The sequence below is a fragment of the Microcaecilia unicolor genome, chromosome 4, assembly GCF_901765095.1.
Source record: "Microcaecilia unicolor chromosome 4, aMicUni1.1, whole genome shotgun sequence".
Lineage (NCBI taxonomy): Eukaryota > Metazoa > Chordata > Amphibia > Gymnophiona > Siphonopidae > Microcaecilia > Microcaecilia unicolor.
In genome coordinates this window covers 295,630,136-295,653,068 of record NC_044034.1, presented here as the reverse complement: position 1 = coordinate 295,653,068, position 22,933 = coordinate 295,630,136, and the positions used below count along the sequence as shown (strand labels likewise).

Here is a 22,933-nt window from a genome sequence, read left to right as displayed (position 1 = left end):
TTTAAGCGTGAGTTTTTCCTAGCTTTTGTGTTTATTGTCCTGCACCCTCTGTGGAAACATTATGGACCAAGTAATGTAATGAGGCTGCATGAGCTTTTGCGGATAAGAGTTCACTTCTACAGATTCGTGAATGCACAAAATGTAGTTTAGAAGGTGGGTAAAAATAAATATACATAAAGATGGAGTGGATGTTGTGGGGATGAAGGAAGCCTATATAATACACAGAACACACTGAAGAAGGCAGAGGTATGGAAAGACAGTGATAATATCAGCAGTTAAATTAATTGACATCTGTGGTGGATTCGAGAAACTGTGATAGAATAATCTGAGCACAGTTAAATCCATTCACATCTGTAGCATGCCATTAGCATATAGGTGTGAATGGATTTAAATATCCTGTAATTTGTTTCTCTCTGTCACATATTTACCCCCAGGACACTCTCCTCATATAAGAAATGAGCTGCAGTCTCTTCCTAGGGCCCATGAACAGCTTCTATTGAGAACCTAATGAGAAAGTTTTGTCTGCTGATGCAGTATGCAAAGTTAAAGCACACAGAATCTGTGTGCTAATCAGAGTAAGCTTACTGGATGCATTCGCACAAGGTTTTGAACCGAAGGCAGCTAGTACTGTACACATGTCTTGAGCAAAATGAAAGTTTCAGTGTACATCTGTGCATATGCTGGAAAGTTATTCTGCAAATATCAGCATCACAAAAATGTCTTGCAAGTATATATGCGAAGAATATTCTACTAAATGCGCAGATATTTTTTTTTTCTGCTTGGACCTGTCATCTCCCATTTTGTCTTAAAAGCTGCACATATTGTTATGCTTGCAGCAAAAAGAAGAAACTGCCAATAAAGCCTCACAGACCCTGCAAAAGAATGAACTAATCCTTCTGCGCTTACGTTTGAAATCTTAAAAAGAGAAACAGGGAAAAGGACAGCAGATAAAGGCCCACCCATCTACTATCACTTCCTTCCTCTAAAAACAGTTTTGCATTTACTACCCAAACTGTGTTTTAGAGGAAACTGAAGGGGCCCTTTTACCAAAGGGTTGCCACACGCCAGACTGGAACTACTGTCGGGCTACCACAGGAGCCCGGAGGTAGTTCCCACCCCAGTGCGCACCATTTCCGGCACTACAAAAATATTTTCTATTTTTGTAGCGATGGTGCTTACCCGGCAGTAATTGGCACTGCCCACTTACCGCTGGGTTAGCGCAGGAGCCTTTCCCACCACCTCAATGGGTGGTAAGAGCTCCCTCCCGAAATAGCTGCACGGTAAGTAGTTCACTTACCGCACGGCCATTTCTTGTTGAGAAAAAGACAGCCTTTTACCCACTATGGTAAAAGAGGGACTCAGCGTGCTTCAAAACGTGCGCTGACGCTAGTGCAGGCCCACTTTTACCGCACCTTAGTAAAAGGATCCCTAAGTGATTTTTTGTAAAGGTTATGTTTAAATCTCTTTATTAATATAGTCAACAAAGAAACAACAAAACAAATCATTGGGAACAATGATACGTAAATCAAACAAAAATACAACCCCTCCCTGAAATACAAAGAACATCTGTCCCAAAACAAAGACAACACCCCAACCCTCCACCCCCCCAAATTTTTTTTATAGGATTACAAAGTATTAAAAATCAGACTGCTGGCTCTGGGAGAAAGGGAATATATATAAGCACCCCACACAAATAAGAACTGTTTTTATGTTTTAAGGACACCCCCACCTTTTTTAAAGGTTATATAAATTAGCTTGAGAAATTTTTTTTTTTTACATAGTTTACATGGATGTACATTAAATGGAAAGGGTTTACGGGAAATGCAATTTACTTACACTGTTTCAAATTTGTTTTGTTCATGCTTTAAATTGTGAATTCTTTATTCTTTGGCAAGCATTTGGGAAATTAAATCTGTGTGAGTCATTTCTAGGAAAAAAAAAACCCCAGACTGAATGTCTAGGAGCACCCTTTCAAGAGCTAGAGTTTAAAAAATAAAAAATAAAAGGATCCCACAGAGAGTGGACTTAAACCAGCCTATTTATAACTGCAGTTTAGAAATATATATGAATAAGTAATATGCATATAGGTCTAAATTCAGTAAATGGTGCCCAAATTTGAACATCGAAAAACATGTGTGCTGAGCACAATTGTATAAACGGTACTCTGAACTGCACGCCATTTATAGAATAACGTGTAGTGCTGGGGTCCACTCTCAACTTTGGGTACAAGGATTTACACCAACTGAAATCTAGTGTAAATCCTTGCATGACTCCCTTCACGTAGTTTACTGTGTTACTATATGTTATATTTTATTTAAATTTGTTTAATCCTATGAATCGGTTTATTCTTTTTCCTATAAGCATTAACTTGTTTTTTTTTTTTATTTTAAGATGTGATGTTCTAGATCAAATAGTGCTTGTGTGCTCATATCCATGTTTTAACAGATTCCCCGATCCCAGGTTAAGGAACTGAGGGATCCTTTTACTAAGCTGTGGTAAAAGGGGGCCTGCGCTAGCATCAGCGCGTGTTCTTGACATGCGCCGAGGCCTCCCATTTCAGGGGGGAGCACTTACCACCACCCATTGAGTTGGTGGTAAGGGCTGCTACGCTAACCCAGTGGTAATAGGGCAGCGCATGGCACTGCCTAATTACTGCCGGGTAAACACCGGTGCTACAAAAATAGAACATATTTTTGTAGCGCCAGAAGTGGCGCACTCTGGGGGTGAGAACTTCTGCTGGGCTGCAGTAGCCTGGCGGTAGTTCCTGTTTGGTGTGTGGTAAGCCTGCGTTGGGCTTACCGCTGCTTAGTAAAAGGGCTCCTGAGTTTTCAGCCTTGTCAAATAATAAAGTTTTAAATAACTTGTATAGCTGTATATATAAATAAAACTAATGCTCCTGCTGCTTGATGTTATCACAATATGAATCACTGTGACAAGACTTTCCTTCTCAATCTATTGAGAGAAATAGCGTAGTTGTCACAGATGATAGAGGATGCTCCTAAAGGTTGTTGCTTGGATTTCAATCAGTGGAAATATCGAGTCCAGTGGTACCTCAAGGTTCCTAACCTGTGGTTTAAGGGATAGTTTATAGCTCCCATAGGGATTTTGATTTGGGTATGTGACCACCTGTGGTAGGGACCCACAGCAATTCTGTTTTACTTAGGTTCAGGCAAAATTTGTTGTTTTTAGCCCATTTTTGTATATGGCACCAAAAAAAGTAGAGCTGGGTGCTGTTTCTAGAATACAGTTTGGCACTGGGATCCATGCCCAATTTTGGGGACAAGGATTTACACAACTGAAACCTGGTGTAAATTTCTGTACCTAAATAAGGTGCGGATCTCCCTTATTCTATAACAGCGCGTGCAAATTCCAGGAAAACCCCTGATCAGCCTAGGTCCCCTCTTTGGATCTGTGAGTAAAATTTACTGCTTGTGTGAATTTAAATTAATACCAATTAGCAACAATAACTATTAGCACCCAATTACTGGTGCTAATTGGCTCATTTGGCAATTAAATTGCATGAGTCAGAAAACAATAAGGCAGTTGGTTCGCAAAATCCAATACGAAAAATAAAACAATGAGGCAGACCTTGTAAAAGATCAATGTCTTTATTAGTAGATTAAAAGCTCCCAGGCATTCAACATAAAATGCCGGACATGGCCATGTTTTGTCAGTATAAAAATGGCTGTGTCGCCAGTATAAAAATGGCTGCATCAGGGGTAATAGGTCACCAGCTGATATAAAACTTCAAAATAAACCAGGCTGGTGTGGCTATAAAAACATAGAAAGCTAGATACTGGGTACAGTCTCTCAAAAAAACATTACTTCCGCTACTATGGATCTGAAAAGAAGCGGCAGAATTATACTCCCACCGTTTTCAAGAATGGAATCCGGAGTCCAAGGCACTAATCGAGGAGGTTAGAATGAGAACAGGAGACTGTACCAGGCTATCTAGTCCAATATATGGGATACATTGCTTATATAATGGGCTATAGTAGGCAGTGCTTATTGGCAGTAGATGGAGTCACAAGTACACCCAAAACAATAGCAAATGCTATTGCAACCAATAGCAAAACATTATTAGAAATAATGGACTGCCTATGCATTGGTCCATCTGTAAAAAGTCAAGAGCTGTTCTAGTTTCCCATTGTCTCCTTCCAATGTTTCAATGTTTGTGTTCCATTGTTATATTCCTTAACGTTACTTCGATTGTCTCACATAACTCTGCACAATGTAACCCATAACCAAGTTGTAACAAACTGTATTTCCATCATTTATATCATATTGTAAGCCACACTGAGCCCGCAAAAAGATGGGAAAATGTGGGATACAAATGCAATAAATAAATAAATAAATAGTTGGATAGGCATTGTCTTAAAAGGTGGCGAACAAAAGATTTTTTTTATTTTCACTTATTTGACAGCTTTTTAATTTATTTGAAAGTGACCCATATGTAGATATATTCAAAACTGAATATCTCTAAAACAGCTTACAAAATGATTGTAGCTGGTGGAAATAGCACTAATAAAGGCTGTATTTTGTGTTCATTTTTCTATACTGTTGTATACAATACAGTAATACATGGCTAAATTCCAGTGAGGATATCCTGTTTACTGAAGGGTTCATCTTAACTGTTGTTGTAATCTGCCTTGGGAAGCCTGGTGTTATCAAGATTGGAAGTAAAATTAAACTCTTCTTTCATTGGGGCACATGGAATCACATCTTCAACTCATCTCTTTTCTACAAATGGATTATTCTGTTTTGAGCATATTTCAGGGCCAAGTGGTTTTCATAAGTCAAAATAATAAAAATAAATATTTTCTTTCGAGCAGATTTCTCATTTTTAAATAAATGGGCTATAAGCCCCCTAATGCAGTCCACTGGTTTTCTTATATTTTAACTTTGTGATGACTTATACTGTGCCAAAATTGGAAATACAGTGAGACAGAATAATAGAATTCAGTAACATCCAAAACTTATTAACATTATAATTGTATTTGCATTTGGGTAGTAACTGGGAAAATGCTGTTGAAAACTGACTTGAAGAAGAAATAAACATATCACAGACCTGGAAAATGCTGGCACATTTAGACAGACTCTGGACTTCTGCAAGAAGGTAGCTCTGCCCTCAATATTTAATATATTTCTTTTAAATAGTAGTAATAAACAATATTAAGTGCAGTGGAGGAGTAGCCTAGTGGTTAGTGCAGTGGAGTTTGATCCTGGGGAACTGAGTTCGATTCCCACTCCTTGTGACTCTGGGCAAGTCACTTAACCCTCCATTGCCCCTGGTACAAAATTATTATTATTATTTACATTTGTACCCCGCGCTTTCCCACACATAGCATAAGTACCTGGTAAACCGCTTTGAATGTAGTTGCAAAAACCTCAGAAAGGCGGTATATGAAGTCCCATTTCCCTTTTACAAAATACCATTACATTCCACAAAACAAAAGGAGCAAGTTGCCACTCTTATCTCTTCCATCTGGCTGATAATAAAAGGAACTCATTGTGAACACTATCCACCCTGAAAGGTTGTTTTGTAGCTGTACATGAGGGAATTTTGATGTTGAATAAGGTTATCAATAGAAATCAAACAAAATAAAACATGGAAAAGAAAATAAGATGATACCTTTTTTATTGGACATAACTTAATACATTTCTTGATTAGCTTTCGAAGGTTGCCCTTCTTCGTCAGATCGGAAATAAGCAAATGTGCTAGCTGACAGTGTATATAAGTGAAAACATTCAAGCATTACTATGACAGTCTGACAGGGTGGGAGGATGGGGGTGGGTCGGAGGTATGCATGGGGACAACAAAGCATATCATTGATATTCTAACAGGATGGGTGTGGATAGGTGAGGAGTGGGGTGATCAACAGAGACATACAGCTTTATGGTTTATAATGTGCTAGGAACCCCAGATCCTTGTTAAGTCCTTTCTGTTGGGTGTTAAAATATTCAATCATTCTGACTTCAAAGGTCTTACGTTCTTGTATGGTTTTAAAGTTACCTTTCAGTATTCTCACTGTGAAATCACTGGTACAGTGTCCTGGTTCTGTGAAGTGCTGTCCCACTTTCTCCAATATAGCATCCTTCGTTACATTTACATCATGTAACGAAGGATGCTGTATTGGAGAAACAGGCCAGATGCTTAAGACAAGATTCAATTTACATAGACATCACATGAACAATACAGCCAGTAGGGCCCCCACCCCGGTGGGACAGCACTTCACAGAACCAGGACACTGTACCAGTGATTTCACAGTGAGAATATTGAAAGGTAACTTTAAAACCATACAAGAACGTAAGACCTTTGAAGTCAGAATGATTGAATATTTTAACACCCAACAGAAAGGACTTAACAAGGATCTGGGGTTCCTAGCACATTATAACCATAAAGCTGTATGTCTCTGTTGATCACCCCACTCCTCACCTATCCACACCCATCCTGTTAGAATATCAATGATATGCTTTGTTGTCCCCATGCATACCTCTGACCCACCCCCATCCTCCCACCCTGTCAGACTGTCATAGTAATGCTTGAATGTTTTCACTTATATACACTGTCAGCTAGCACATTTGCTTATTTCCGATCTGACGAAGAAGGGCAACCTTAGAAAGCTAATCAAGAAATGTATTAAGTTATGTCCAATAAAAAAGGTATCATCTTATTTTCTTTTCCATGTTTTATTTTGTTTGATTTCTATTGATAACCTTATTCAACATCAAAATTCCCTCATGTACAGCTACAAAACAACCTTTCAGGGTGGATAGTGTTCACAATGAGTTCCTTTTATTATCAGCCAGATAGAAGAGATAAGAGTGGCAACTTGCTCCTTTTGTTTTGTGGAATGTAATGGTATTTCCGATCTGACGAAGAAGCGCAACCTTCGAAAGCTAATCAAGAAATGTATTAAGTAAGCTCTTTGAGCAGGGACTGTCTTTCTTCTATGTTTGTGCAGTGCTGCGTATGCCTTGTAGCGCTATAGAAATGCTAAATAATAGTAGTAGTAGTAGTAAAACCAATGGACTGCATGCATCAGGGGTTTATAGTCCATTTAGTTATATTTAAACAAATGAAAGATCTGCATTAAAGAAAATATTATTTTTATTATTTTGACTTATGGAAACCACTTCCCCCGAAACATGCTCAAAACAGAATAATCCATTTGTTCAAATGAGAAGAGGAGAACATGTGATTCCATGTGCCCCAATGAAAGAAGAGTTTAATTTTACTTCCAATCATATATAACACCAGACTTCCCAGGACAGATTACAACAGTTAAGATGAACCCATCAGTAAACAGAAAATCCTCTCTGAAATTTGGTCATGTATTACTGTATTCTAAAAGATTAATGGACTGCCTATGCGTGGTTCATCTATAAAATGTCAAAAGCTGTTCCAGTTGAAGTGCCTTAAAAGGTGGATGACAAAAGATTATTTTTTATTTTTACTTATTTGACAGCTTTTAATTTATTTGAAAGCGTCCCATATGTAGATATAAATATTATGAAATTAAAACTATCAGTAAAACAGCTTAAAAAATTATTGTAGCTGGTGGAAACAGCACTAATAAAGACCGTATTTTGTTCTAATTTTTCTACACTGTTCTATACAATACAGTACATGAACAGTGTTTTGATTTCATGATATTTATTAGCTTCGCCTACCTCTGCACACAATTATGGAATAAACTACCGAATACTATAAAAACTACGCACGACTTGACAACCTTCCGGAAGTTACTGAAGACGTACCTGTTCAAAGAGACTTACAAAAAGGATCCTCCTCAGTGTTGCCAGGTGGGCGGTTTTACCGCCCAATTGGGCGGTTTTCCGCGACCCGCCACGGGAAATTTTTGCCCGCAGCGGGTTGCGGTTTTTTGGGCTTGTTTTGGGGCTTTTGGGCGGTTTTTAAAGCGTTTTTTTCGGCCGCGGGGGCGGGGTTAGTGACATTTTGGGTGGGGTTAGTGATGTTCTGGGCGGGGCTGATGACGGGGGAGGCGGGGTGATGATGCGGGGTGGGGTGTCAGGGGCGGGGTTTGACTTTGGGCGGGTTTTGGGCTGGATTTGGGCTCGTTTGGGTGGGAAAAAAATTTTCCACCTGGCAACCCTGATCCTCCTTAACGATTTGTTTCCTAATCTATACCAGAACCAACCAATATTGATCCCTTCTGATTTGATTATTTTATCATATTATCATTATTGAACATTACATTTTTTCCTACTCTCACTTGTATGTTATGTATTATCAATTTATTTACCTTACCTACCTGTTATTCTTGTACATTAATTGTAACAATATGCTGAACCTCTTACTCTGTTAACGGTGATGCCATTGCTACATAATGACATGTAAGCCACATTGAGCCTGCAAATAGGTGGGAAAATGTGGGATACAAATGCAGCAAATAAATAAAATAAATATCTACATATGGGACTTTTTAGAGATGGTCCACGCATAGGCAGGCCATTATTTCTAATAATCTTTATAGCTTTTGCTATTGTTTTGGGTGTACTTTTGACTCCGCCTACTGGCTTCAACCCATATAATAGGCTCCTACCTTCTCCTGTTATTTAATCTGGCCTCCTTGGGGCCACCCCGTCTCCTGTTTTCTTCAACCTCCTTGGCACTAATCCACGAGCTCCCGGAGGCACAGCCAGTAGTCGTCAGGTTGGCGGGTCAGTGACGCAAAGAGTGGGTGGAGGGGTGTGTCCTGTTGTCTTGCGCAGTACGGGGGCGGAGCAAAGGCGGAGTCGGAGCAGCAGTGTTTCGCGCTTTCTTTCTGTCATTTGGTGGCCGAAGGCGGAGTAGATGAGACTTTAGGCCGCAAGCTTTCTGTAAGTTACCGGGGACGTAACAGATTTGATCTTCAGTGAAGATACCAATAGACGTGCAGGAGGGGGCAGGACCAGGAGGAGCACAGGTATGAGCGAACTAATACACATTTTGCTTAAAAAGAGGATTTTTGTGCGGCTGAGCGGCAATCTTTTCAGAATAAACACACTTCAGGGCGGGTCTTCAGAACGGAAGAGGGTCGGTTGTTTTCAGTCTTCTGTTGCTTTCAGGCTGCGAGCCTCCTTTTGAGAAAAAGGTGAGCGAGAGCTAAGGCGTAAGATATTCTCGCATACCCCGCTGGGATAGGAACAGTTTTTTCAGCGTCCTTGCAGCGTGCTGCCATTCTGGCTCAAAGAGAGAGGTAGGGTCAGAAGTGATTGGCAACTTGTTCCGCCAAAGAGAGCGTCGCGTCGCCCGAAGCTCTACCCTTTGGCGTTTGGCTGACTCGCGAATTTGACTTACGCCAAAAGTGGGAGGGAAGGTGACTCGGTGAGGGCGTTGAATGGCTGGTGGAAGGAGAGGCACTGTGAGCAGGAGGCGGGTCTTAAATTGAATTTAGATTGGGTGTACACTAGTCGCGGTGGGTGGGCCGGAGTTGCCGGGCCTTCCCTGTTCTGGTGATGACCCACAAGGTCGTACTAAGTCGCGGGGAGCGCCCTGTTTTGCAAGACAGAGCCTTACTATTGTAGCTCCTTAACCTGCGCTCATTTTACTTCTGTTTCATTCTTGCAGTTTCTTAATTTGGCAGGTTGAGGTGTACATTTATTTGAAATGACACTTTGTATCGAACTAAACTACACTTATGATGTCTGGTTTAAGTTTTCCTTTTAAGTTTGTTTCCTCTGGTTTTGCAAAAAAAAAAAAAAAAGTGTTTATAGGTAGAGTGAGGGATTTGAGTAACGTGCACAGTATGCACTGTCTCCGTTTGCAGTTATAAAATGATTAGAAGTACCTGATTTGGACCAGTTGCTTGGCTGATTTTTGTTAGAGACAAACTATCCCTGACTGGAGCAGGTCAAACGCAGCACTTCCTCTACCTGCCATATATGTAGTTCTTTGCTGTCCCCATATAGCCTGCAGGAAAAGTAACTTTCTCTGTAAGGCAGGCTAGTAAACCACAAGATGTCAAGGTTTCATAACTTATACTACAAAACTGGCCCCAGGCAGCAATGGAAGCTGATATGCTGTTAGGTGCCACTCTTGCAGGGGGAAGGAGGGTAATGAGAGAAGTGACTGGGGTGAGATGGAATGTACAAGGCGGGGAAGGGGAGAGGATTCGTGGGAGGCACTAAAGCACGAGAAAAGGTTCAAGGTTAGGGGAAAAGAACTCAAGATGGGGAGGAGGACATTGGGGAATAAAAAGAATTGGAGTGGGGATACGGGCTAGAGGTATGAAGAGCCATAATTAAAGAAAAAGGACTGTAGGGTAGATTGCCACAAGTCCTTAAATTCTAGATCTGCAGATCTAGTTTCTCGGATCACTAAATGCTGTCCAAGCTCCTCATGGCTTTCATTACAGGTTTATTGTGGCAGGGAAACTGCTCACAATAGTTGCACATAACATTAGAAGTTGCTTTCAGTTTACTTCCAAAAGTCTTAAAACTTGTCAAATCTCAGCTTGTATATTGAAACTATATTGCTATTTTAGATACCCAGCATAAAAGACTGTCAGCCTTATGACTACTTATGTACTTTCTCATTAAAGCAGGACCTGGTCCTTGGTCTGTTAGGCCAAATGCAGCCAGACAGCACCAACAGCTTTGATTGGAGGGAGAGATTCATAATGTCTTTGTGCTCAAGCTAAGTTTCTATAGTCCAGAGAAGGCATGCCAGGAGGATTTTACAGAAGATCTTCAGTTCTTCGTCTTAACCCCCTTTGTAAAATGCCTATTAGCTCTTGTGTATATTGTATAGCATCCAAAAGCAGACAGTATAATTGAATATACCGTGGTTCATTTGTACAGGATTGGTGGATTAGAAGTAATTTTCTTCTTAACAGGCTAGGCTGATTCACTGGCTAGCTAATGTGATGTGAAATAGGTCCTGGTGGAGAAACGTGTCCTTCAGGGTCATAGAAGTTAAACAACTTGATGTCCTGCTGGGTTAGCATATTTCAGTTGTTTCAAAACAATGTTTAGTTTACTGAGTAGTACTAGTGTGAATCTCATTGTAGTCCATGGTATCTGTTATACTCTACTGTGACTCTATATTTCTTGATTGGGGGGGGGGGGGGGGGAGAGACAAATCCAGAGAAACAATGTGATAGGAAGGGACCAAGGAATTAGAGGGTAGAAGAAAGAAAAGAGAGGGAGGAGGAGATGGGATTTGATTTGTAAACAGTTTTGGTTGTAACCACAGAAAGGTGGTATATACAGGTATTTATTTTGTACCTGGGGCAATGAAGGGTTAAGGGGGCCTTTTACAAAGCCATGCTAGAGGTTTTTTAGCTCGCGGAAAAAATCAGCTGACAGTAAACACCAAGATGCCCATAGGAATATGAGTGTCTCTGTGTTTCCTGTCAGCTGATTTTTACTGTGGGCTAAAAATGTTTAGGAGCAGGAAGAGGTGATAAGTGTAGGTGGCTGGGATAGAGAATGAATTCAAATACCTGCTGCAGAAGTAAAGAAACTAGGAAAAGACAGACCTTACCTATCTACCTACCCCACCTACTATAATTACCCTAATCATTCCCTTCCTTTCTCTTTCTTCCCTTACTTAATCTCTGCACAATACTAAATGTATCTGTTATCCTGTAATGACAATGTTAACAAAACTATGTAAGCCACATTGAGCCTGCAAATAGGTGGGAAAATGTGGGATACAAATGCAATAAATAATAATAAAAAGGAGTAATAAGAGAGACCCAACATAAAGGAACAGATGAAGGGAGTGAAGGAAAAACTGCTGAGCCAGTAAATCAAGCTAGATACATCGGACCTTAGAATGGAGTCTGTACATCAAACTTTAGACTCTGACACCTACATATTTCTACTGTCTGCCTCCTACTTTATATAGTAAATCTAATCGAAACTTCTAGTTCATTACGTTCTTTTCACATGTCCTTTGTATTCCTTTCATAATGTAAGTAGTTATGATCATCACAATTTATAATACTGTTCCTACATTTCCTTGTTTTTACTGTATTCTTTACCATGTAAGATGCTTTCTTTTACTATGTAAGCCACACTGGACCTGCTGTATGTGGGGAAGAGCACAAATGTAATAAATAAATTACAGAAACATAGAATATATATGTACAACATTGTAGCTAATAGACCACAAAATATATTTATTTGAAGGCTGAACAGAGAACCTGAACAATAAATTTAAAAAAAAGTAGAAAATACTTTTACTATAATGTTGTAAGGTTTTATTTTGAATTTGGTCAGATATTTACTGATGCGACTCCACCCAAAATTGCTTGCAACTCAGACTCCACAGCCCTGGTTAGAACTTAGTTAATATTGTCTATTAGACAACAAAATAATTGGTGTAGAATATTCTGGAATCCAGCTGAAAGTCTCTGGACATGGACTTGTCTCCCACATAGGGTTTATATGTTGGAGTCAGCTGGATTTTGATCTCTTATTGCTTTTGTTAATGCAAAACTTTTTTTTAATGCAGGAGATATGTCAAGCTTGAGACTTTTTAAAATCAGTCTTAAGTATTTTATATATTTTTTAAGTATCAAAAATTGTATATTTTTGTAATATTTCTTCAGTTTTTCTAGACGACAGCCCCCTCACGTTAATGGTACTACAAGGAAGAAGAGTTCTAGCTTTGTCTATCAAAATTCTAGTAACCTTAGTGGATAGCCTCTTTAGTTTCTCATCATATGTACCTCTAATTGTTTTAATAGAAACTGGAAAATCTTAAGCTTCTCTTGTCCTTTCCAGTGAAAATTGTTTGAAACATCTGTACTCCAGGGTGCTGAGTGCTTTTCTCCCTTATGTATCTTAATTTGTTAATTATGGGACTGTTCTTAGGTGGGAATTTTATTTTTTTTATTTATTTGTATTTAGCTCGCACCTTAGCTCAAGGTGAGTTACATTCAGATACAGTAAGTATAGCTAAGATACTTATCTGTAGCAGGTATTCTGCGAAGATTTCAGGCTTCTTATTCTCACAAGTGGGCAGACGCCAATCTGCATCACCTGGTCCGGCATTTATGCCATAGAAAAAACTAGAGCTTTGAAGAGTGCTAACTGTGCTCCACAGCGCATGTGCGAGTGCCTTCCCGCCTGCCACGCTAACGTGACTCCCTCAGTTTCGCTTTTTCCGCATGAGGAGCAGCTGCTTTTTGTGGTGTCTCCTCATACGCCCAATTTAGAGTGATGTTTTCTTGTTTTTGAGTGCCTTCGGCCTTTTTAGGTCTGCCCTGGTTGGGTTTCTTCTTTTTGTTCAATTACCCTTTTTTCAGGCACCATCATGTTGTTTGATTTGGCTGGTGAAGTTTTCCTTTCCTTGTCCACGAAGACTCCCAGTGGCTTCAAACATTGTACCCAGTGCAACCGGGCCATCTCTGGGAAGGACACCCATTCCTGGTGTCTCCATTGCCTTGCCTGTCAACTGTGTCCTCCGCCTTCGTATAAAGAAGAGGACCCAGGTTTCCTGGGAGTCTCAACGTGAGAATTTGTGGAGCCAGGTCCGGTTCCTCGGTGTCAGCATCGACATCAAGCATCGCACCGGCATCGGGAGACATGGTAGGCATGGCTACTTCGAGACCCTGCGACACTGAGCAGGGAGGCGTCCACCTGTCTCGAGGCCTCCTGCTGTGCAGGCCCCCCTGGGACCGTCCATCATCAGACCTGACTCCGAGGTGATGGGAGGATTCGAAGTACAGAACTGGGCATCCCCTCTTTCTGTCCCTGTGGTCCTCAAGAAGATTGACATCCAGTATCAGAGCCACGGTAAATCTGGATTTGTAAGGTCCCAGTTACCTCATGATTCCATGGTGGTGGACGCCGCTCTCAAAAGAGCCAGGATTACTAGGCATACACAAATTTACATTTAATTGCTCTATTGCATTGGTCACTTGCCAGCATGCTTCTTGCTCTTTGTGTATGGGTGGCTGTAGAATCCAGTGGGCACAGATGGTTGGTTTCTTTTCTTTGTTACTGATATACTGAGACTTGATAGGGCTGAGCTCGGCTGTTATTGGCTGTTTCAAGAAACATTGTTCTCAGTCTTCACCTGCTGGAAGGCGTGCACAACCCATCAGTTCAGCTGGGCTGGGTCAGGGGAATGAAAGGAAAGCAAATTAGCAGGTAGAACCTAATTTCTCCTTTGTGCTGAATTGCTACATGACTTGTATTGATCTTCATTTATTGGTATTATGTTCCCTCTAGTTCAGACAGACTGTGTTGCCACTGTTTGTACAGATCGGCCTCTGCTAGGATGCTGGTAGACATTTATTTATTTGTTACATTTGTATCCCACATTTTCCCAAATATTTGCAGGCTCAATGTGGCTTACATGGTACTGTAAAGGCGATCCTCAGTACCGGTATGAACAAATACAGAGTGATGTTGTGGTACAGTACAGTTCATGTGTGACATACACATTAGGGAATTGTAAGGAGGAAGAGTTAAGTTATGTCCAGTACAAGCTTTGGTTTCATTGTGTTGCAGGGTTAAGGCATTTAAGTTGGATCGTTTGGGTATGCCTTTTTGAACAGGTTAGATTTTAGTAATTTCTGGAAGTTTAGGTGGTTGTTTGTTGTTTTCACGGTGCTTGGTAATGCGTTCCATAGTTGTGTACTTATATAGGAAAAACTGGATGCTTAGGTTGATTTGTATTTGAGTCCTTTGCAGCTTGAGTGGTGGAGATTTAGGTATGTTTGTGGTGATCTTGATGTGTTTCTGGTTGGTAGGTCTATAAGGTCTGTCATGTATCCCGGGGCATCTCCGTAGATGATTTGATGAACCAGGGTGCAGATTTTGAATGCAATGCATTCTTTGATTGGCAGCCAGTGCAGTTTTTCTCGTAGGGGTTTGGTGCTTTCGAATCTCGTTTTTCCAAATATAAGCCTGGCTGCTTTGTTTTGAGCGTTTTGGAGTTTTTGATTTGTTCATTGCATCCCGCGTAGATTCCATTGCAGTAGTCTAGATGGCTGAGTACCATGGATTGTACCAAGTTGCGAAATATTTCCCTCGGGGGAAAAAAGGTTTCACTCGTTTGAGCTTCCATATTGAGTGGAACATTTTCTTTGTTGTAGCTTTCACTTGGCTCTCTAGCGTGAGATTTCAGTCAATTGTAACTCCGAGAATTTTCAGGCTGTCTGAGATAGGGAGGTTGTAATCTGGGGTGGTTATGTTGGTGGGTTTGTTCATGTTGTATTGGGATGAGACTGTGTGTTTTTTCTGTGTTAAGTTTTAAGTTGAAATGCATTCGCCCATGAGTTCATGTAGGCTGGGTTTGGTTTCATTGGTGATTCTGTTAGATCATGTTTGTAAGGGATGTATATTGTGACGATATCTGCGTAAATGAAAGGGATAAGGACTTGGCTAGTGGGGTCATCATTAGGTTGAAAAGGAGCGGTGGTAGTGGTGATCCTTGGGGTACTCCACAATCTGCTTTCCATGGTGATATGTTCGAATTTGATTTCACTTGATATGTTCTAGTAGTTAGGAAACCCTTGATCCAGCTAAGTACACTTCCGCCATTCCAGACGTATTCTAGCATGTTTAGTAGTATATTGTGGTTTACCATGTCGAACGCACTAGATATGTTGAATTGTAGGAGAAGTACGCTTTTGCCTGTTGCAATTTCTTGTTTGAATTTGGCTAAGGGAGTAATTAGTACTGTTTCGGTGCTGGGGTTGGAGCGAAATCCTGATTGTGATTCGTGTAGTATTGAGAATTTGTTTATGTAGTCAATGAGTTGTTTGGTTACCATGCTTTCCATCAGTTTGACTACCAGTGGGATAGATGCTACTGGGTGGTAGTTAGTGATATCGTTTGTTTTTTTTTTCTTGGTATCTTTTGGTGTTGGGGTGAGGACGAGGATGTTGCTGTTATCCTTAGGGAAGAGACCATGTTGAAGCATGTAGTTTGTGGGCTGTAAGGTCTGCTATGAAGCGGTGGGGGGCGGATTTTTTTAAGTTACTGGGGCAGGTATCCAGTTTACAGTGAGTCTTGTAGAATCTGTTAGTCGCTTGGTTGACTGTTTCAGTGGTGAGGAGAGTGAATCTTGTCCAGAATCTGTCCGCTGGGTATTCACAAAGGATTGGGTCCATGTGCAGGAACTTCTGTAAAAACAGCTGCTGAATTGTGCAAAGTCAAGGACCACATTCTTCTAAGAGTGGGACTCTGCTCTGACCTGCTCCCTTTCCCATCATGATAAAAACTGATCAAGATCCTGAAGGTGTAGTGGGGCAGATTGAACAGCCCAGAAGTGTTAGGAGGAAAGTTAGGGAAAGGTATCCTAAAGCTCACCCTGTGGAGATTTTCCCAGAATAGTTTTCAAGAAAGGTGCCCTCAGTATACTGCAGTACACAGCACAGACTTGGCTTGCTTCTGAAGAGCAGTGACCAAGGCCATCATTAGGAACTTGAAGAATTATTTGAAAGGTGCAGCTCTTTTAAAGGATAACTTAGGGAAGGGAATTACTGACCTCCCTAACCTATTTAAGTTCTTCTCTTCTCTGCAGCTGTATAAGAATTGCTCCAGCCTCTATGTCCTTAGTTAAGACTCAGCCTCCAAAACTGAAAACAGTACTTCAAGTGAGGCTTTACCACATCCTGTACTGGAGCATTATAACTACATCCTTTTTGCTCATTACGCCCCTCACTATGGAACCTAGCATCCTTCTGGTTTTGGCAGTTTGTCACATTGTTTTGCCGTCTTGAGATAGACAATATCACTCCAGGATTCCTGATCTCAAGTGGCAAAACAGTAGACAAAGCATACAGGTCTGCATTTAATTGCAGCTTTTATTTTGCATCTAGCAATAAGAACTATAAAATAGTTTTAAATCCTACATGATTTAAAAACAAAGGGTGAAGATCTAAGAAAAAAGTAATTGAGGAAGTCAAGTCATAGGCACCAGAACTCCAAATATTTGAAAGTTGCAAGGGGACAGAAATCTAACCCGTCCCCACTGCAAGTAATTTCCATCCCTACTCCAGGCCCACCCATCCATACCCCTGCCGCACAGTAACCTTGACCCCCCCCCCCCCCCCCAAAAAAAGAAAGCCAAATTCGATAAGCAGTGAAAATACTGGTAAAAGTAACATAAATACATTTTCTACCATACTCTGCTAAATTTTAAAAATTCAGTCTTTCTGTAAGGTTGGGTCCTATGGTGTGGATGGAAACAAGGTTGCGTCATGGGGAAGTGGAGGGCAGAGTAGGTAGGGGATGTAGAGGTAGTAGTAAGCACAGAGCTTTTTAAACCTCCTGCCTCCAAATTGTAAAAATTCAAGCTATGTTCATGCAGGAGGGGAAGAAATAAAATATGCAGAGAAAGTTAAAAAGGGGAGGGGGGATGAAGGTAAGAGGAGAGAAGAAATTGGACATTAGGGCAAAATGAGAGAACAGAGGGGTTTGGAGAACAGTGAAGGGGGAAGAAAGTGATGCGGATGAGCTAAGAGGGGGAGGAGACACTCTGCTGAAGCCTAGGTGGGTGGGATAAATGATGAAGGATGGGTTGGAAGGGAGAGGGAAAATAGTGGACAGAGTGTAGTAGGGTTGGTGAAGGAAAGCGAATAGAATGTTGGGTATTATTAGGAAAGGTATGGAAAACAGGTGTGAGGATGTTATAATGCCGTTGTATCACTCCATGGTGCGACCGCACCTTGAGTATTGTGTTCAATTCTGGTCGCCGCATCTCAAGAAAGATATAGTAGAATTGGAAAAGGTGCAGCGAAGGGCGACTAAAATGATAGCGGGGATGGGATGACTTCCCTATGAAGAAAGACTGAGGCTAGGGCTTTTCAGCTTGGAGAAGAGACAGCTGAGGGGAGACATGATAGAGGTATATAAAATAATGAGTGGAGTGGAACAGGTGGATGTGAAGCATCTGTTCATGCTTTCCAAAAATACCAGGACTAGGGGGCATGCGATGAAACTACAGTGTAGTAAATTTAAAACAAATCGGAGAAAATTTTTCTTCACCCAACGTATAATTAAACTCTGGAATTCGTTGCCGGAGAAAGTGGTGAAGGCGGTTAGCTTAGCAGAGTTTAAAAAGGGGTTGGACGGTTTCCTAAAGGACAAGTCCATAAACCGCTACTAAATGGACTTGGGAAACATCCACAACTCCAAGAATAACATGTATAGAATGTTTGTACGTTTGGGAAGCTTGCCAGGTGCCCTTGGCCTGGATTGGCCGCTGTCGTGGACAGGATGCTGGGTTCGATGGACCCTTGGTCTTTTCCCAGTATGGCATTACTTATGTACTTATGAGTATGAACTGGGGTTTATAACAATTGTGTAGCGTCTGTTTTGAATACGTGCGGTTCAAATAAGACTTGCGTTATGCCAGTAACGGTCACCATATTTACCAGCTCTGCTGTTAATATTTTAGATATAGTCTGCTTAGTCAAACTCAAACCCCCCCTGTACTTTGTTCTTATTTTTTTTTTCCGGAGGGGGGTTGCAATTTGTGTTGAGGTCATGAGTTCAGCACCCAGAGTGATTTTCAAAAATTGTCTCCTATGAATCAAGTGATTAGAATGAAACTAGAAGAGATTTAGTTTTCACTTGTGACCTAGGTGGATATAAAACATTTAAATGAACAGCCGGTTTCCTTAAGATGTGAGAAGAAAATATTTTTCTATATAATGAAATGCAGCTATCCTTTGTCCTTGCACAAACTGAAGGGAAAGAGGCTCAAATATTGCATAAGATCTGATACCATTAGTAGGCAGACTGGGTGGACAAAGTGTTTAATTTTTTTGGCTGAAAAGGAAGCTGTTGGACATCTGGAGGGAATATACCCAGTGAAATGCTGCTAGCAAAGGGAGAGCCAAACCTGAAGAGTAGCTTGGAAAATATCTGAGGTTTGGATGATTGTGCAGAGACGAATGAGAACAAGATGGCGTACACAGTTCAGAAAGTGTGGAATATACTTGGAAGGGAAAACACGCTTAAAAATTGCTCAATGTAGAATTATTATTTGGAGTAGTGAGGCAACAGCCCTGGATCAGATGGAACTGGAAGTGTAGCAAAGCAGGAGGAGACTGCTGGGTGTAAGACACTTGCTGTAAAGGGTACAGATAAGAAATTTTAAGATGTGTTACAGGTCTCTTTATACATGTGATGTTTTTCAGCACTTGATAAGGTTGGCTGACTTCAGGGTTTGTTTGTTTTTTTGCTGGACTTGGTAGTGTGCATGTTCTTGTTTTTTCCCTTGTCCTAATTTTAGAATGTTCATTGAAATTTTCCAAAGATTTTCTTCAAATCATGGCTGTCAAATCTGGAATTTATATGCAACTTTTGCTTAGAAATGAAGTGCTTACGCCTTGCAGTCACCCTACTGATGACAGTCACAGACCATGCTAGTAAAAAATGTGGCGGCTCCCCCCCCCCCCCCAACCAACACTGGCTCTGTGTCTGACGTATTGTGTGACAGAGGATCATGAGCATCCACATAGGACTCTCATGCCTTGGACCAGTGCTTTTTTTTTTTTTGTAGCCCTGATCCCATGATCATGGTCACATATAATTATGTGCCCCCCTTCCCACTGGTGCAGAATAATGATGCAACTATGGAGAGGCAATCCGGGTTTGAACCCCAAATGTGGGTTTTTGTGACCCCATTTGGGGTCTTGCTCCACAGTTTGAGAAGTTTTGCCTTAGACTGACCACTGCTCTTTAAAATTATAGGAGATGGCTGATGGCCAGCGACACTCTAAAATGGTTCCAAAAGAGACGGGGAACAAAACCAAAGAGGTAGAATTCCTTGATCAGTATCTGTCAGTGATAAAACTGGAATTACTGCCATAATGTAGTTTGTGTTTGTATTTTTTGTTTTAAAATTTAAATATCTAAAATCTTTTCTCTTTTATTCCTACTAGGAGATCTTTTGAGGCCAGGAGGAAGATATGTATCACTTAAGGACTTGTGCCGCTAAATTGAGGCCGTTGACGGCCTCACAGACTGTTAAGACATTTTCACAGAACAGGCCAGCAGTGTCAAGGACGTTTTCACAGATCAGGTGTTACGGCACGCTTGGGGCTGCCGAGCCTTTCTTGAGTGGAACTAGTTCAAACTATGTGGAGGAAATGTACTATGCATGGTTGGAAAATCCCAAAAGTGTACATAAGGTAAGGAGAGATGATAGGCATCTTGCTTCCTCCCTTTCTCATCTGAAAAAAGTTTGTCCAGTTTTTATAAGCACCAAGTAAGGGAACGCAGGTAAGTTCTGAACTCTGGGGTGAACACTGAACATGGAAAAAAACATTTTATATGGATCCTGGGTCATCTGAACAACTGTGATTATTTGGAGTAACCAAAGCACAAACTGGATTTTTGTGAAGAAGGAAATCAAAAAGAATGTTAAGGGAGCCTGCGGCCAAATTATGGAGTACAGCGCCAGTACAATCCTACCACCTGACTTGAATTTGGAAACAGAAGAGGAGCTCTCTGTGTCAGGAATCTGATGTCATTGTATTTGCTTACTTGGGGATGGGAGTGGTAAGGTTGTGAGTAGCATTTATGAGGGCTCTTCATAATTTTAGAAAAGGGGAACGGGTTTATTTTATTTTATTTTTTTAACATTTGGAGATTTGGGGCTTAAATGTTGAACATCAATTGTTTTTCCACTTTGTGTAATATCTTGAAGGTGTTAGTGATGGTCTCAGTATGCCTATTGTTCCGTAAAATTACTTGATATCCTTATGAATTCCTTCCCATGTTTATGTACTGATAAGAGATCTGATGTGACCTCTGTTAGCGTAAGAGATCATATTAAGATATTAAATGGTTCATTTTCAAAGCTCTTAGACTTAAAAAGTTCCATAGGTTACTAAATAACTTTGTAAATCTAAGTGCTCTGAAACTACGCCTCAATATGTGGCACAATAGAATATTTGGTCAGTCATATTGTTAGATTATCTTGTATGTCCTCAGTTTTTACAGTGCCACCGTACTTGCTGAGACAGCACTTGGGTTTTTCCACTGTGGATTAAAGCAGTGATTCCTCAACTGGGTTCTTTGAACTCTTTAGGGGTTCCTCAAGAAATTAGGTCGTGCAGTCAGTTTGTATGAATATGTTTTCATAAAATGAGGGTTCCTTGGTGTATGAAAAAATATTTTATGGGTTCTATAGTAAAATGTTTGGGAATTGCTGGTTTAGAAAATCATTGAAAGTTGCTTGATGTCTGTGACTTACACATAAGGAAGATGATGTACTGCTGCGTTGCGCTGTGGCAACCATGGGATTTCACAGAGATGCCTGTGGGAGCAGGAGACGCTAAGTGTGGGTAGGGAGGGTAGATAACATCTTTCCCAGTTTTTTGGGTGCTGTCTTAGCCTCATTATCCTCTTTAGGCAGAGAGTGACATGATCTCACTTTGTTACGAGATGTGTGTGTGATTGAGTGCATTTCAGACTTTCCTAGATGGGTAGTTAATTCCTTACACAGAAGTAAGTCAGCAAATGAGTTGCTAATGATAAGATATGGTCCATTAAAGAGCTTTTAATGCCAGCATGTTTATTGCTGTTTTACTTTTAACAATATCTCAAAGATGAAAATATCTTTACTTGCTACCCATGCCTGGCACTGGGCAACCACTGGAATCTGTGAATCACTTTTTACATTTGTGTGGTACTTGGTGTACTGGACAGTAACAGATTTATACTGCCAACATGTTCAATCCAGTGGCAAAAACAGATATTTCTTCAGTTGATAGCCTTTATCTATACTTGTGCTTTTATTTCATACCATAGTAGAATCCTTTCCTTTTGCAAAAAGAAAAACAAATCTGAAGGCATGGCAGTTGGTACATTTCAGCAACCTTTTATGTCTGCATTTTTCCCAGAGCACGTTTTTGATATGTGGTGTATAATGTAGAAAGGTGGCTGGCTGGGTGCGGAATTTGACAGGTTTCATAGTTTAGTGGTGGTTTTGTTTAGTAATTACTATTCCTGTCCTTATGTAGTTCCAATCGCCCTTTTCAAAAAGGATATATCAGAACTAGAAAAGGATAAATAAGTGACCAAAATGATTGACTCCCTTATGAAGAAAGGTTTAGGACTTTTCAGCTTTGAAGAGTCACAGGGGGGGGGGGGGGGGGATATGCTAGTTTATAAAATGAGTGGGATGGAACTGTTAAATACAGAATGGTTGTTTTGAAAAGTTAAAGGCTAAAACAAGAGTACATTCTGTGAATCTAATAACCAGCTAATTGAAAGCAGAGTATAGCAGGGTCTGCGCCCTCTCCCCCCCCACACACGCATACGCACACAGTGTTCAAGTACGTTCTGGAAGATGTGGTTAAGGTAGTTAAAACATCAGGGTTCAAGATATGTTGGAAAAGTGCATTAAAATGATTTTTCTTGGGGAAAAGCCTTCACTTATCCTTGGAAATGTGGAAAATAAGACTTGGCATCTGCCAGGTCCTTGTGACCTAGACTGACTGCTAGGTCTGACTCATTATGGTGTTGTCTTGTTTCAACATAAACAATATATCTTCAAATCATAATATGTGTGTATGTCTCAAATCCTGGATCAGAGTATTCAAACTTTACCATTTTCCTCTCACCCCTGTACAACCAGATTAACACTAGGTTGGGCCCTAGGCAAACATACACTTGTGGGCTTCCCTACCATTCCTTACCCCTTCCCCCACATTGAGTCACATTTACTTTTCTCTGCACCCCCCCCCCCCCCCCCCCACCAATGTTCATTGATGGCCTCCCCCCACCCCCCCCCCTCATTTCACCTCTCCTCCAGAAGTAGGGAAAAGTGCAGAGTCTACTGTAGCTGTGGGCATGGCAGCAGTAATAGTTTGTGAATGTGTATGAGGACTAGGCAAGCATATGCTTTGAATGGAGTGGCTTATTGAGAGCTGGAGGTCTGCCAGGGAACCCATTTCCAGAAGGGAGATTTTAGACCAGTCATGGATTTCTGACCACCCTAACTGGT

The 22,933-nt window shown here is 40.8% G+C and overlaps 1 protein-coding gene across 6 annotated transcripts in view; it reads left to right on the top strand.

The window, feature by feature from the left end:
• The first annotated feature begins 8,618 nt into the window (after positions 1 to 8,618).
• OGDH (oxoglutarate dehydrogenase) overlaps positions 8,619 to 22,933 on the top strand; it is a 173,745-nt gene continuing 159,430 nt past the window's right edge. For 3 of the 6 annotated variants that reach the window (XM_030201750.1, XM_030201747.1, XM_030201751.1), the window contains exons 1-2: positions 8,731 to 8,930; positions 19,863 to 20,111. In XM_030201750.1, coding sequence (XP_030057610.1) covers positions 19,890 to 20,111 — 222 coding nt within the window. In that variant the 5' untranslated portion in view covers positions 8,731 to 8,930; positions 19,863 to 19,889. Of the gene's footprint in view, positions 8,686 to 8,729; positions 8,931 to 19,862; positions 20,112 to 22,933 lie in introns of those variants that run through there. The other 3 variants (XM_030201749.1, XM_030201752.1, XM_030201748.1) reach the window with 3 other exon arrangements.